Source organism: Hyalella azteca, unplaced genomic scaffold (genome assembly GCF_000764305.2).
Source record: "Hyalella azteca isolate HAZT.00-mixed unplaced genomic scaffold, Hazt_2.0.2 contig16202, whole genome shotgun sequence".
In the NCBI taxonomy this organism is placed as follows: Eukaryota; Metazoa; Arthropoda; class Malacostraca; order Amphipoda; family Hyalellidae; genus Hyalella; species Hyalella azteca.
The window spans coordinates 87,064-102,742 of NW_025946029.1; the positions used below are offsets into that span (position 1 = coordinate 87,064).

The following is a 15,679-nucleotide window of genomic DNA, read 5'->3' on the forward strand; positions in this document are numbered from 1 at the left end:
ACTCTCACTTCTTCATTTACCCGCATGAATATTTAAGGATCACTAAGGTTTTGTAACTTATATTTAGAGAGCTGACAAATACATTTTTTTCTGCCATAACCAACGAATTCCTCTCTGCAGGAGCTGATTCTTCCATGAGGGTCATTGCAAGAGACCACACGACCTATGCTCTATGTTTTTGGTGAGATGTCTTACTTTGAATAGTTCAAATAATTTTTCTATTTTTATACATGGTTAATTGCAAGATATTCCGCAAAATTGTCGTATTTGTTCCCTCAAAATAAGTCGACCTATGAGAGAAATTAAGATTTGATAATTTCTGTAGTATTCCGTACTTTGAATTGAATTATTTACGATGATCTCATTTTCCTTCATCAAGGCCATCACCAGTGCAAGCTCGCAGAGCCGTGCTTGCTTTCAATCAGCAAGTCGTGTGCAAAGTGCCGTCCCTCCTTGACAGTCTGACGACGCTCTTCGCGTCCTACTACGTTTTCAACTATGCATACCCGCGTGCAGCCTGCGCTACTCGGGAATTCCTGCAGAGGTTCGTGATTCCTCTACATACCTTGACAGTTTATCACTTTACATTTACAGCTTCGCCTAAAAATGCAGGTCGAATATTTTCTTGACCCAATTTATGGTATGACCCAATATTATCATTTAGATTTTAAAGTAAATTTTACGATTTCTGATTTTTACCAAAATTTAATAAAATATTTAAAAACCCATCAAGCGTTTGGTTTCATCGCGCAGAAGTACTTCTCATGCATAGGTATGCTCATTAACTCTATTCGAACGTCGGTGCAGTGCCATGCCCGCACTTACCCTTTATGATGGGAGAGTTGTTGAAAGGGGCTGATGATTTACATTGAGGCTTCAGCTATTCCTTACATTGAGGCCTCAGCTATTCCTTACATTGAGGCCTCAGCTATTCCTTACATTGAGCCCTCAGCTATTCCTTACATTGAGGCCTCAGCTATTCATGCCCTAAAGTTGATTATTAGCCTTTATTTGCGACTGAGGTATCTATCAGCTATTATCACTATGGTGATTGTGGACTCATGTAAGTACTTTTTGCAGGTACTTTGCGGGCTTGAATCCGAAGCCCACTGCGCAAAGACGTCATAGCGCCGTGTATCCGAAGGTGCTGAAGTTTACAGCGGCTGTTTCCGACCACGAGTGGAGAGCTGGGATTGAAGACTGAAGATCCGTGTTCCACAGCTAATTTCACGCGCTGTATTCTTCTTGTATAATTCTATTCTTCTTGTAGAATTCGGCTTTACATAACCGCTTTCGAGGGATAATAAATGCACGCGATGTCAATTTTGTCTCTAAAACTTATATTTCGAGATATCTAACCTCTAATGTAGAATTTGGGTTGGGATTATCAGTGCAATGAAAATAAAGTTCAACAAAGTACGTGCATGCACCTTTATTCAGAGTTATGACAAAATTACTAGGATTCTGTTGCATGACAAATGAGTATCACACATCTGATTTAGCTTAAACTTGAGAAAAAGGGTGGTTGAGTGATTCTCAGCCGATTTATTTTAGGCATTCCACCATTTTCTTATCGGATTCTTCACCCTCGCTCGTCGAAAGACACGTTCTTATATAACGGAATTTTTCATGTGCGTCCAATCCAAAGCTGCCTATACATGACTGTGGTTCTCAGATGCGGCCAGGGCTAAGGTTTTATTTAGGGAGAACTACTTGCGTTCTATTTCTTGTTTCCTTTCATGATGGACGTTGGTCCTAAAACGACAACGCATTAGCTACTTGATTTCTTTTTGTCATATCGGTAATTTTTCTTTCCATGAAATACGCTTGTGATGATTGACCTTTATAATTTTGTTGTGATGTATTATACGACTCTAATTGCTGCTTAGCTAAGCAACCTGGAAGGCAACCTTCCAATATTCGCTAAGCAACCTTCCAATATTCTGGATTAAACTGTAGGAAACCGTATAAGTACAAGAACAAGCGTACCGTTTTCGTGCGGAAAACATTCCATCGTTTGATTTTACGGTAAGTAACTGGTTACTGTAACGCCACTGGGAACGTTTTTTACGGGTATTTTTCGAACAGTTTATATTAATACATGAACAGGCAAACCGTTTTCTCCCTGGAAACGTTCCCAGCGTTTAATTTAACGGTAAGTTACTGGCCACTGTAACGCCGGTGGGAACGTTTTTTCGGTGGTTTTTCTAACAGTGCAGTGTGTACGGAGAAACGATTCTTGAACCCGATTACTACCAGGTTCAAAAACATCCTCCGTCTTCCTTGCCCCGTCTTCCAGGGGGGTTATAAAAACTTGAGTTTACTTGCGGTTCAATTAAACTCAAATACGTTGCCACAATTCTGTGGCTTGGAACTCTTTTCCTTCCCCACTTCGAACTAAAGGAATTTTTCACTCTCCTCCTGTCACTAAGGCGCCGTCAGTAATATTGATCAATAATATTTCAATATAATTGTACTCACATCGATTTCCTGGATGTGTTCACATGTTTTTAAAACCAAAAGTTGCACATGGTTCGAAAAGCGTAAATAAAAATTCTAGTGAGTCTTCCTCTCACTTAAGTAGACAATATTTCGGTTTACTTCGACATCTTTCAGGAGAATAAAACCAATGTATTGCACACTGATTTAATGACTGCTTGTTGTTGAACCCGAAATTTAATGAATGACCTGCCACAAAGTAAAGCTGCAACAAAGTAGAGCTGCCACAATTTAAAGCTGCCACAAAATAAAGCTGCCACAAAGTGCCACAAAGTAGAGCTGCCAAAAAGTGCCATAAAGTAGAGCTGCCACAATGTATACCTGATTGCGAACACCGGGATTGAGAACTGAGATCCGGTAGACCCTGCATAACAGCCCAAAATTTAGCATATCCCTTAATACTCATTATATTGTTTATTACGCAGACCAAGAAGAGCTACGCTTGAAATGCAAGCTCAGAAAGCAAAGCAAATCGCAGTAAAGTAGCCATGCGTGCAGTACTGGAGACTTAGTTCTAACATGACCAATGTTCTGTTGTGATGTGATCGTGAAGTTATAGAAAAGTGAAGAGAAACTTATAATTATATTATTATAACCTATAGATTATTTTCAGGCACTACGTACAAAGAAAACGAGTCCATGTAAGTCAGGCTCAAACGTGGTGCTCATGAATACTTATTATAAATGATTACTCAGGAATCAGAAGCAGTGATGGGTAAGCTATGTAATTCCTGGCATTTCATCTATGTACCCTCATTAAAATAAATGCAGTGCTGCTACAAAGATAAACATCAACCTTCACACATCGAGATTCATGACCAAACAGAGATTATAGCTAACAGAAATTTTTCTAATGTTTATGTATAAAAAACAAATTCGCTAATTTGTTATTCTCATTTCTTGACGAAAGCGCATGTTTAGCATCTTCAAAAATCTAGTAGGGAACAACATAGGTTTGGCTTTAGTTTTTGTTTATCATGAGAAATGTCAATAATAATGTGAAGTTTTCTCACCGAAAATGATGTGTGTGCACATAAAAAGGGTCGACGTAAATACGAATTAATGTAAAATTAATAATAATGTAATATCACTCAAAATAGTCGCCGACTTTTGTTTTGGATGAAACACGGAACCATATTACAGAGATTTTTAGCTGGAAAAGTTACCGGAGCAAAGTAATAAACTAAAAAAATATTAAAAACACATGTCCAATACACACACATAATATGTAAAAGCATATTCACTGCTGACACAAACTCTGAATTTAGTGCCAATAGAGGCTAATAACGATTGGCGTATAATATGAAGAAAAATAAATGCAAATAGTCCACACAAAGAACACTATTTCCAGTCAATATTGTGACGTAATAGTTCTGACGAAATTTAATCACAGACAACTTTCCTCGAGTCAGTTCAGCCATGGTTGAGTAGTACTGTATTATAATGGCTAAAGTAGTTTGGCTGAAGTAGGATTAATTGCAGGATTATTGTTGTGTAATTAATTGTATTGATTGTGCTGATCATCCGCTGTTTTTTTACTGACTGACACTGACTGGCTGACACCGACTGATACTGAATTATGGTTAAACTAGTATAAGGTTGACCCATGAGAAGCTCATTTTTGCGGATATAATTAGTTGTTCGCTCCTGTGACGTCACTGACCTCAGTGACGTCACAGGCATTAACCAATCACCGAAATGCAATCAAACCAGTCAACCAATCGGTCATGGGAATAACGAGATTGTTTATGTTTCTTGATCTCAGTGACGTAACAAGAAAGCTGAACTCAGAGACGGAATTTCTCGTGGGTTAACCTTACATAATTCAACCATCAGTTCAACATAGTACGCTGATTACTGTAATGCACGGTACACGCACATGACTCCAGTGATGGGAGAGGTGTTACTGCAGTCGAAGTCGAAGTACACGAATTCAGGGCGGCCAAGTCCAATGCACAGATTGCTGCCGTAGGCAGGATTGTTAGGCCCCCACTCGAAGATGGCCGAGTTGGGCACCGGATCTCCGGAGCTCAAGGTTACGTACTTGCCGCTTGGGGCTCGTTTCATGTCTACGTAGAAGCGCTCCGTCTGCCGGATGGACAAACTTGCCCTGTCCTGAAATTGGTAAGAATTTAATTAGATTTACGTCATTTTTACTGTGAATGGGACCGCTCTAAATCGACGTCCATTCGTTCTAGAAAGCGAGTTGACTACTAAAACGGTTGACTCCCAAATATATCGCTTAAAGGTGCACAAAGTCGTGTAAGATACGCAAAGAAGCAGCTGTTACTGAAACCATGTGTCGTCTAACTGAATAACTGAATGTCGCTCATTCACGACGGTGAATGAGCGGGACGGAGTGGCGCTATTCAACAAAAAGGTGCATTTATCAGGTTGGTTTATGAGTTACGATTTCGCCGAAAAATTTTAAAGGACTCGACGTTTTGCACCGTCGAGTTGCAAAACGTCGACTTCCTTGGTTCTAATGAGCCAGAATTTATATTTATGTCTGCATATGGTTATACAGTTCGTTGGGATATATTACGGCATATTTTTATAGGCATTGAGGGTAAAATATCAGTTCATGAATTTCTTTATCCCAAATACAACCCGTTATTAAAAAAATTTCGTTAATCGTGTGAATCCATGGAATGGATATCCTCCGAGAAGACCCAGTTGAAGCCAGGCAGCCCTTTTACTATGCGCAGGTTTCTATACTTCGGAAACAGTTGTTGATTGATCCTTGATATTATTGTGAATAATGTCCATTTCCCGCGCATTTTTCAATTCTGGTTATTAGGTAGAGCATCCATGACTTCAAACACCCGAGACATCAGATTATTATTGGTACACAAAGCCTGACTTAGGGACTCACTTTCAAGGTGGCGGGGTATGGCAACAGATCCATGCCTTTGTTCTGACATTTGTTCAGTGCATCTCTGCAAATTAAATTTATTGTTAATAAATGGTACAAATTATTATTCTTAACCTTGAATAATGATTAATGGTCTTTGACCACCATCACGAGAAAAATTTCAAGATCCTTCCTAGCAATTGATTGACTCCTACCTGAGTAGAAGTTTATAATAAACTTCTATAGTTTATTATTATGTATAGAAGAAGTAGAAGTCTTATCTGAGTAGAAGCTGACGTCAAGTCAACCTTGACGTCAGCTTACGTGATAACATCGAACAAACAAGTATGCGTAGATAACTTTTTGCTTAAATTTTGTTTAGTGTCCTTCCTGAAATACCACAACGAAGCATCGCCAGACAGACAAGAAATTTTTTAAGTTAAAGGTCTTCGAGATTGAATCGTTTTAGTTAAATTTCGAGAAATTTTTAATTTATCACTTACCGTAATTGTTGAAGGTCTATGAAATGTATCCGCTTAAGTTATTTTGAAAGCCTATTTGAAATGTATCCACTTACCTTAGGTAATAAAGGTCTTTGAAATGTATCCTCTAACGTTTGATCTTGGTCTTTGAAATGTATCCACTTACCATAGATGTTGAAGGCCTTTGAAATGTATCCACTTACTATAGGTAATAAAGGTCTTTTAAATATATCCACATACCTTAGATGACGAAGGTCTTTGAAATGTATGCACTTAGATTTGATGTTGAAGGTCTTTGAAATTTATGCACTTACGTTTGATGTTGAAGGTCTGAAATGTATGCACTTACGTTTGGTGTTGAAAGTCCTAAAATGTATGCGCTTACGTTTGATGTTGAAGGTCTTTACAATGCATTTCTCTTCAGTTTGCCCATTTCTTCCTCGCTGAATCGTGTCAATTTGTTGATAAAATTAGTACGCAAGGACACAGGGCATCGTAATAATTTGTTCAAGAAATCAATGACTTTGTCAATGAGCCCAAGAAAGAGTCGCCGTTTAAGTGAAGACATGGCTACCATCATGTTGGGGATTCTGGCCCATTACGCATCCACGTAACTATATACCGGCGCCCCGCTCTCGATTGTTTGGTTGGGCATTCGATTACTCGATTTTTCGATTCGCTTTTTATGCAAACTGAACATACAGTGCATGTCTTTTGCTGCAAGGGGGGTTGAAGAATTACATTCTTAAGTATAAATGTGTAAAATGAAAGCTCTTGCGGAATAAAAAATGAACAAAAGACTCTATTTGCGTATTAATAGCCTTGTGTTATTAATTCACTCGATTAGTGGTAGCTAAAAAATCGTCCAAATATACTTACATTTTGCTCATATGTACAATTCTGTTGTAGCTTATATTAAAAAAGTCTACAATCAGCTGAACTCACGGGGGACCGACGGCCCCTGACGGAGGAGGTAATTCGTTCAGGATGTAGTTCGTCCTGTACGAGTTGAGTCTGAACACGCTCGGCAACGTGCGCTGCACGGCACCAGGCACTGAAAGGTGCACCACCAGGCGGCACTGCGGTAGCAATGGGGAAGCATTTGACGAGCACCATTTTGATTCGTGGTCGCAAAGATTCGTAATAAATGCAAAGAAGATTCGTGATAGTACTCTCGCTTTAAGCCTACAGAAAAAGTAACCTCTCAGAAGCCAGAGAATTTTACCAGGAAGGTATAACTTATCCTTGTCTGTGCCTCTGCTTCCGACATTCGTTTGTATATACGACTGCACTACAACCAGATTATCTGTGTTTTCTCTTCCTCTCCTCCATCTGTCCCCATGCCCTTCCCTCTCACGCCCGAAACCTACGGGCATATTCCCACAGGGCTAAGGAACTAACCCTTCTTCACGACCTCGTCTACCTTCATCCTCACAGTCATCTCCAGCCAGCATCAGCCCTCAAACCACCCCAACTAAGACAACCTGACCGCTCAAGACCTCAGACGCATAGAGTTTAACCACAGAAAATCGACCCAATACGATCCGCAATATTTCTAAACGTGACCCCAGTGCTCCATTTATTAGACTTGCCAACAAGTATGTTTTTTACAATTGGTATGTTGATGACACTTGCCCAATCTTCATGCATTCCTATCATGCAGGTTCAATTATCTCGGATCTTGTTAAGAATAAGCACCCAGTATGACCTTGTTAAGAAAACGTACCCTAGTATATCCTTGTTATTAAAACGTACCCCAGTATAAAACCTTTGAAGAATAACATTGTCAATCCTCCCTTCCAAGAATGGCTCATAACGTAATTCAAGAAGTTATTCTTCCCCTTCTGAACAAGAATTCAGCTAGAGTAATACCTAATTACCTAATTAGGTAGTATTTTAGGTTATTAGGTAATTACACAATTAATACCTACCTAATTTGTTTGTATCATTCATTCCATTAAGCTTGTTACGAATACGCACCCCAGTAACATCTGGGGTGCTTATTCTTAACAAGATCCATTATCTCAAATTGAGACACTCATCGACGAAATTTACTGTGGTGAAATCGATGACATTTACTATGATTGAAACCAACAATAGTTTGTCATTTCCCGATTGTAAAGTAACTAAATCTGACGGTCGCTTTCTGACTTCTGTGGATCACAAATCGATTTTTACCTGATTGTGCTCGAGCTTCATGAAGAAAATTACTCACTGTCGTCCAGCAGTTCCAATTTGCGCCTCTAAATGGCCGCAAGTTTAGAGCGTACGTTGATAAACTTATTCTGTCAACAGCTAGAAAAATTATCTCAAATTACTCACTGAAGTAGAGTTCCATTTGAATCCTCCACAGGCATAGTGTTGATGGCAACGAGCCGCACACGCCACCTGCGACGCCACACCCGCCCCATCTTGCACAATCCAGATTGGAAAAGTCAAGTTGGTTACCAGTCCGTAGAGGATCAGTTCGCCGACGGCCATCCTGAACTTCTCCGTACACTGGACCCAGCTGTTCGTCTCAAGATGTATCTGGAACCTATATTAAAACACAACAAATTTTTGGTTCATTTACACCGATATAAATTTAATTACTTGATATTAGTACCTGGCATAAAGTTGAATGAAATGGAACTAATTACACACGTCTTGGTTTGAAGAAATATTCTCAATATAAGGTTAGTACATCGTTTCATCAGGTTAGTACATCAATTTACATCAAGGTTAGTGCGAAAGTACATCGTTTTGCCTCGAACGCGAAGCAAAATTGGGTCGGTAGTAATTTCCGGGCTACTTGCCTCGTGTAGTGGGACACTCATCGCTTCATCAGCGAGTAGCGAACAGCGGCAAATAAGGACAAACATTTCTGTTTTCACAACAGAAACGCATATAAACATATATCTTTGTTTCATGGCGCCGGTGAGGGGCGAGTAGCTGCATGGGCACGTGAACAACGGTGGGCTTACTTAGCCGAGAATGAAGGTCACTAAAAAATATTATTAAGTAACAGTTTGCACATAACCAAGTTTGTGTTAATTTTTATGACTGACCAATTAAGTATTTGATAAGTTTTGAATTTTGGTGAATCTTTTTTTGCCTCGACGTTCTTTGGGAAAACATTCATCATAGACGGTTGTACAAGTTTTTACTTCTTTCTAAATATTACTTACTACATATTGTGATGGAAAATTCTATTGTGAATGTGGCTACATATTTGTGATTGAAAATTCAATTGTGAACGTGAAAGACTTCACATTCAGCAGAATTTATTAGTAATGAGTTTCTAACTTCTACTGTCATCTGACTATAATACTGTCAACTGATAACACTCGTTTTGAAGCTAGTTTTTTCGATCCAGTAGTGATCTTCGGTAATGAAATTAGGGTGTATGCTATGCGAAATAATATTGACGGAGCCTAAAATTACCCGTAAACTTATTTTTGCAATCTCTAAAGACACTCGATCAGGCAGCGGCAGATGAGAAAATAGCGACAGCTAATACCTGCCTCGTTCCTAAACTTACTTGCCTTTTAAACGATGAGTGGCTGGTTGTGTCCGTTAATACTAGCTGCCACAACCTGACCAGATGCTGTCAGTAGATGTAGGATTCAGATTATCTGTAAATAAATGCAAATAAAACATTTACGTTGATAATATTTCTAAGATTGACAGTTGATAAAATGGGAATAAAACCTAAGTATGCTTGAGAAGAAAGGTTGAGCCATAATTTCAAAAATCAAAAATAAAGGTAGAGCCATAGGCTCTACCTTAGTACCATAGAAAGGTAGAGCCAACATTTATGGTGGTAGCATTGGGGTTATCTCATAATAACCAGCACGTTTTTTATTCTTTCCGATCGTAATTTCATACGAAAATGAAGAATTTTTTCAATGATATATATCGCTTGGGTCATATACAGAAGCAATATTCTCGAAATATTCAATTGCTCTGTTTTCTTTTTCGTATTATAGGATAATTTTCAATATAATTATCACCATTACTAATAGTTTTCGTAAGAAAACCATTGATTTTAAATTTCTTATTTCCTCTAACGAATTCGTTCTTCGACAACTTATGTATTAAAGTTGATGGGTTGACATGGTATAAAGAAAATATATGGTAAAATCAAAAAGGTCTCCGCAAACAACTTCAGTAGTAACGATGTTTTTTCACAGTTCGATTTCCTAATTACGAGATACCTCAAATTTGCAGATGGAAATGCAAAATGATTCCTCTGTTTGTTTTCTTTATCGTCCCTCGCCTTTAGCAGCATTTAAAAAGAAATTTATTCTGCAATTACTTTCCAATGTTTCGTTTTAAAATATTTACTTGAATTATTAGCTGATTCATTTCAATGGAGAGATGGTGAATATCATGATAGATTTTATTAAGAATTATTATTTCATGAATATAATAAGGTTGCCCATCTGTTATTAGGTCTTCATTGTTGTAAGAAATTTTATCACGCATGTATTTTCTTCACAAGACGCCTCGATACAAGAATTAATAATTGATACAAATTTTTGCATTGTGCATTAATCAGTTGTCACACATATTTAGCATTCAACAACTGCAATAATTACGTCACTAATATATGACTTTTATCATCGTCGCCAAACAGTGTAATCTTACTTATCTCTTTTGTATACAATTCATGGCTATTACTTTGGATATTATACATTGTTTTATATATAGTCCCCTTATTCAATGCTCTTTCAAAATTCAATATTCGGCCATGGCTGTTTTCCTTTCAATGACATTTCTCTTTATATTCTCATGATATTGGCAAACCGGTAGTTTAATCTTTCATTTTACTTTTTTGGTTTTCAGCTGAATATAGGAAATGATCTTTTGATAATTCAATGTGTCAAACAAGTCTCGATTATTTCTAGTATCTTGAAAGTAATTAGATACGAAAAAATTATTTTAATTATATGTGGCTTGCAAGTATCTCCTTACCAATTGAGAAAAATGATGCTGCAAATAAAAATTATGTGGACGAAAAAGTTGTATTTGTTTCAGGTTTTAATGGATATAGAGCTTTTAGAGAGCATGATATTTTCCGTAGTACTGTCCCTATCAAAATTTGGATGCCTGTCAGCCGCTGGCTCAGGGTCGCCCCAAATTCTTTTTGCGGTGTAAATTAGAAGCTCTATGTCCGCTTTAGGTTCCGGTTGCCGGAGCGAAATTAGCGCCGAAAGAGAATCTTACTTATCTCTTTTGTATACAATTCATGGCTATTACTTTAGATATTATACATTGTTTTATATATAGTCTCCTTATTCAATGCTCTTTCAAAATTCAATATTCGGCCATGGCTGTTTTCCTTTCAATGACATTTCTCCTTTTCTTTTCATGACATTGGCAAACCTCTAGTTTCATCTTTCATTTTACTTTTTTAGTTTTCAGCTGAATATAGGAAATGATCTTTTGATAATTCAGTGTGTCAAACAAGTCTCGGTTATTTCTTATATCATTAAAAAAATTATTTGAATAATTTATGACCTGCAAATATCTCCTACCCAATCGAGAAAAATTATGCTGCAGTTAAAAATTATGTGAATTAAAAAGTTGTATTTGTTTCAGGTGTTAAGGGATAGAGCTTGTAGAGAGCATGATATTTTCCGTAGTACTGTATAGTAGTATTTTGTATAGTAGCATAGACAAAAGCCAAAGAAAGAAACAAGTCTGACGATGTACTGAGGAAAAAAGCAGCTGAAAAGGCGTTAGATCCTACCCAGTCAGAAATCGCCGCAGTCTGGAAGCCAGCCGCGGGTGAACTTTCCTGTGCCAACGCTCGCCCCAGCGCAACGCCAGGGTGGTCAACAGCGCAGGAATGTCCACAGCAGCGCAATATTGTGGCAGCGCTTCTCGGCCTGGCTAGGGCCNCAAGAAGAGTGAAAGTAAGTAAGATCGATGATGGCACACAAATTTAGTTGATATGTAGAAGTATTCAGATCAAGTTATAAAACAACATTCTAACTGTGATTGAAATCTTCAGTAAACATGCATGGGCAGTTCCTAAACTTGAAAAGCCTAGATTACATATTAAAAATTCCTTCCAGTAGTTTTTTACTGAACGAATACCCTATAAAATTCAAACAGATAAAACATTTGAAATGGATTGCTCAACCAACGCAAGAGTTGTTCAAAAAGTTGTAAGTTAAATGATCTGCTTTTGAAAATCAAACTAAAGCTGAAATTGTTGAGAGATTTAAGTGAACACTTCTAATCCAGTTTACTTCATGGCGAAAAAGTGTGTAGATATTTTACAAGATTTAGTTGAAAATTTTAATAATAGTTATCATTGATCAATAAAAAGTAACTCTTCGTGAAGCTTACTTAGAGCAGAACAGAAAAATAGCCTGTGTGAATTTATTCCTCGATATACAAAAGGTTGTAAGAAAGCCGAAGTTCGAGATAAGAAATCGTGTCATAATTAGTAAAAACGTATAGGAATTTAGTAAAAGATATGATCCTAATTTCTCCCGCGATTTATTTGTCATTTCTAAACTATTAGATAAGAAGCCAGTAACACATAAATTAAATAAAATACATGAATGGTGAAGAAGTAATATGTAGTTTTTACGAATAAGAATTATCCGAAAATATGACAGTAATGTTAATAAAATTTATACTTTTAAAAAGAATAAAGGCAAATTGTTAATCAAATGGAACATATTTGATGATCTATCTTAGATCCTGGAAGTTGAACAAACATTAAGTTGATTAAAAAGTTTTCTCCGCATATATATTATTTTTGCTATATAAAATGAGAGTTTATCAATCATCTAATATTGATAATGCGAAAAAAACACTAAATGTGAAATCCCTTTGAACAAATTTTTACATTTACTGAAAATCGTCAAGGACAAATGGCTTTGATACTTTAAACGTTGAAAAAATTTTAATAACCGGAGACTTGAAAATATCTCCTATCCAATTAAGATAAAATGATGTTACATTTAAAAAAATGCGGACGAAAAATTTGTATACGTTTCAGGTGTTCAATTAAAGGATTCGGAAATGATCGATAAAGTGTTGTCTCACATTGTAAGCAACGGTGTTATAGTGCGTATAAACTTCCGAGAGAAATAAATGCCTGATGGAAAATCAAAAGTGGAAAATGTAGATAAATAATATACGTTTAAAAATTACTTTTTAAAGACAACACTTCTAACGAATCCAGTGTTTCCAATGTTACAGATGTACAATGAAATTCTAATTTTATTTTCGAATATTAAAAAAAATTATTTTTCAATTTTTTTAATACATAAAATTATTTTCAAAATTATTTATTCTGTCACTTGATTCATGCATTGTCTCCGACTTTACGCAAGTCTACAAAATTTCAGATAGATTGGACAGCTAGAATAAAGTGTGTTAAATATCGATTATAAGATTTGTAGCAGACAAAATTATTTTTTCAAATTATTTTAATATTGAAAAAAAATTGTTTTTATTCTTAAAATTATTCATTTTCTCATTTGATTCATGCATTGTCTCCAACTTTATGCAAGTGTGCGAAATTTGAGATCGATAGGATAAGTAGAAGTGTGTTAAATTTCGATTACAAGATTTGTAGCAGACAGACAGACAGACAAACAAACAGACAAACAAGAAGTGAAGTTAGAGAAAAGTTTTGTAAAAAGTAACTCTGAAAATGCCAGAAGTAAAAAATGAATTGCAGAATCTAGATAAAAATTAACTCAAAAAATGACTGAAGTAAGATGAAAATTGCGAAAACATATGAATAATTTTAAATCTCTTGACCAAAAAGTATCATCATCATCATAAGAACAGATTCAAATTGACTTAGAGGCATTTATTGATGTAGTTGAAATAAGGCTTGATGTCAACATGAATGGAGTAGCAAAAGTGTCATGAATGCAAAACGAGTTCTCTGAACGACTCAAAACAATTGAGATCATAATGAAAATTAAACCATTTACTGATTTTCAGCAAAATAAGAAAAATGAATCTAAGATTAGAAATTAATCCAGCTTATGCATTTAAAAGATTTTATATAAAAAATATAGTTGCAAGATATATAGAGCAACGGGTTAACATTCGCTTATGTTTCTGCCCCGGAAACTATTTTAAAAATATAAATTAATTAGAGAAGGATAAGTAGTATCTTAGGTGAACTATACTCGGGCTAATTTAAGCTGCTATCGATTCAATTAAGGTTATGAGATCGGGGTTTTGACTATGGGTATCGGTATAGACATGGGTTTGGGTATGACGTCTGTCAGGGGCCATATTATCGAAAATAGTTATTGTACATAACTTTGTCAGCCAATCGCTGACGGCGCTTCACGCTAAAACCACAAATAACAGACTAGAAATCGACCGCTACGTGTACTTAAGCCGCTATGTGTACTAAGGCCGTAACGTGTACTTGAGCGAGTTTTGATAGCACGTCCTCTGGTCCCGTAGGTCAGGATTGAGATGGGATCTAAGCTCAATTTCACAATTTTGCAACATAATTTATTGACTTCAAACTCATTCTGGATATAAATCCCAATATATGTAACCTCTCGAAACCTTGAAGTAATTACCGTTCCCTAGCGTCAACGCGGAAATCAAAATATTCATTTCATTTATCAAATGAATATTTCATATTTAACTTCACATATCTCTCACAGCATTTATCAGCTCATTATTACAACATTTTTACGACACTTCTCTTTAACTTCACTTCTTGTTGTTCCTGTCTATATGCTACAAATCTTATAATCGAAGTTTGACACACTTCTACTTATGAAATTTTACTACTGAAATTTTGCACACTTGCGTAAAGTTGGAGACAATGCATGAATCAAATAACAAAATAAATGATTTTAAAAACTTTTTTTTTCAATGTTAAAAAATTTGAAAAAAAAAATACTTTGTCAGCTACAAATCGTATAACTGATATTTGACACACTTTTACCAGTCCAATTGATCTGAAATTTTGCACACGTGTGTGAAGTCGGAAGCAATGCATGAATCAATTAACAGAATAAATAAATTTGAAAAAAAATTATATACTGAAAAAATCTAAAAATTAATTTTTTCATTATTCGAAAATAAGATTAGAAATTCATTGTACATCTGTAACATTGGATACACTGGATTCTTTAGAAGTGTTGTCTTTAAAAATTAACTTTTAAACGTATATTATTTTGAAAATTCAGTCAAATTGAATAATTAGGCTAAAAATGGTTAAACAGCGCATCGTTGCAACTCTGCCTAGTTATTACGGCTTGCTTCCTCAGACAACGTAAGAAATTGAGTCAGGCCACGAATGACCATCGCACTCACCAGGCCCTCTCAGCGAGCACGAACTGCCTGTGGACGACCTGACCAGCTGCTGCTTGACGTGTGCCTCACCAACGCCTCAACCCGGCCTCGACGACTGCTGACTGACGTGTGCCTCACCAGCGCCTCAACCCGGCCTCGACGACTGCCGAAGTTGCATTGCTGTTGCATTGTGCATTGTATTGTGTGTGTTGCATTGTATTGTTGAATTCAGACGTTTTCATGGGTTTCTTTGTGTTGCATTGCCGTGGCATTGTTCAGGGTCAATGAACTACGGCACTATTTTCTGTTATTTCTGATATATTAACAATATTACGAAAAATTATTTATGCAAAGCTGGATATCGACAAAAATTACATGTCACATTAAATATGCTCGTTGATTTTGTGAATTTAATTACATATATAGTTTTGGTGTGAAATTTAGGGTCATTATGAAGCGTTTCGTGTGAGCCCGCGTGTTTTTTGGAATCTTGACAATGTTAAAGCATGCATGAATGATAAAATTAAATCGAATGGGTGAATGAGAGAACTAAATTACAATT

The 15,679-nt window shown here is 36.4% G+C and overlaps 1 protein-coding gene across 1 annotated transcript; it reads right to left on the reverse strand.

Moving 5' to 3' along the window:
- Window positions 1–4,245: 4,245 nt before the first annotated feature.
- On the reverse strand, window positions 4,246–15,272 carry LOC108680688. Its single transcript, XM_018169569.2, has 6 exons — window positions 15,139–15,272; window positions 9,356–9,449; window positions 8,158–8,371; window positions 6,781–6,914; window positions 5,375–5,438; window positions 4,246–4,614 (listed from the first exon to the last, which is right to left on the reverse strand). The coding sequence occupies exons 3-6, from the start codon at window positions 8,314–8,316 to the stop codon at window positions 4,354–4,356; spliced, it is 618 nt and encodes a 205-aa protein (XP_018025058.1). The 5' UTR covers window positions 8,317–8,371; window positions 9,356–9,449; window positions 15,139–15,272; the 3' UTR covers window positions 4,246–4,353.
- Window positions 15,273–15,679: the final 407 nt, after the last annotated feature.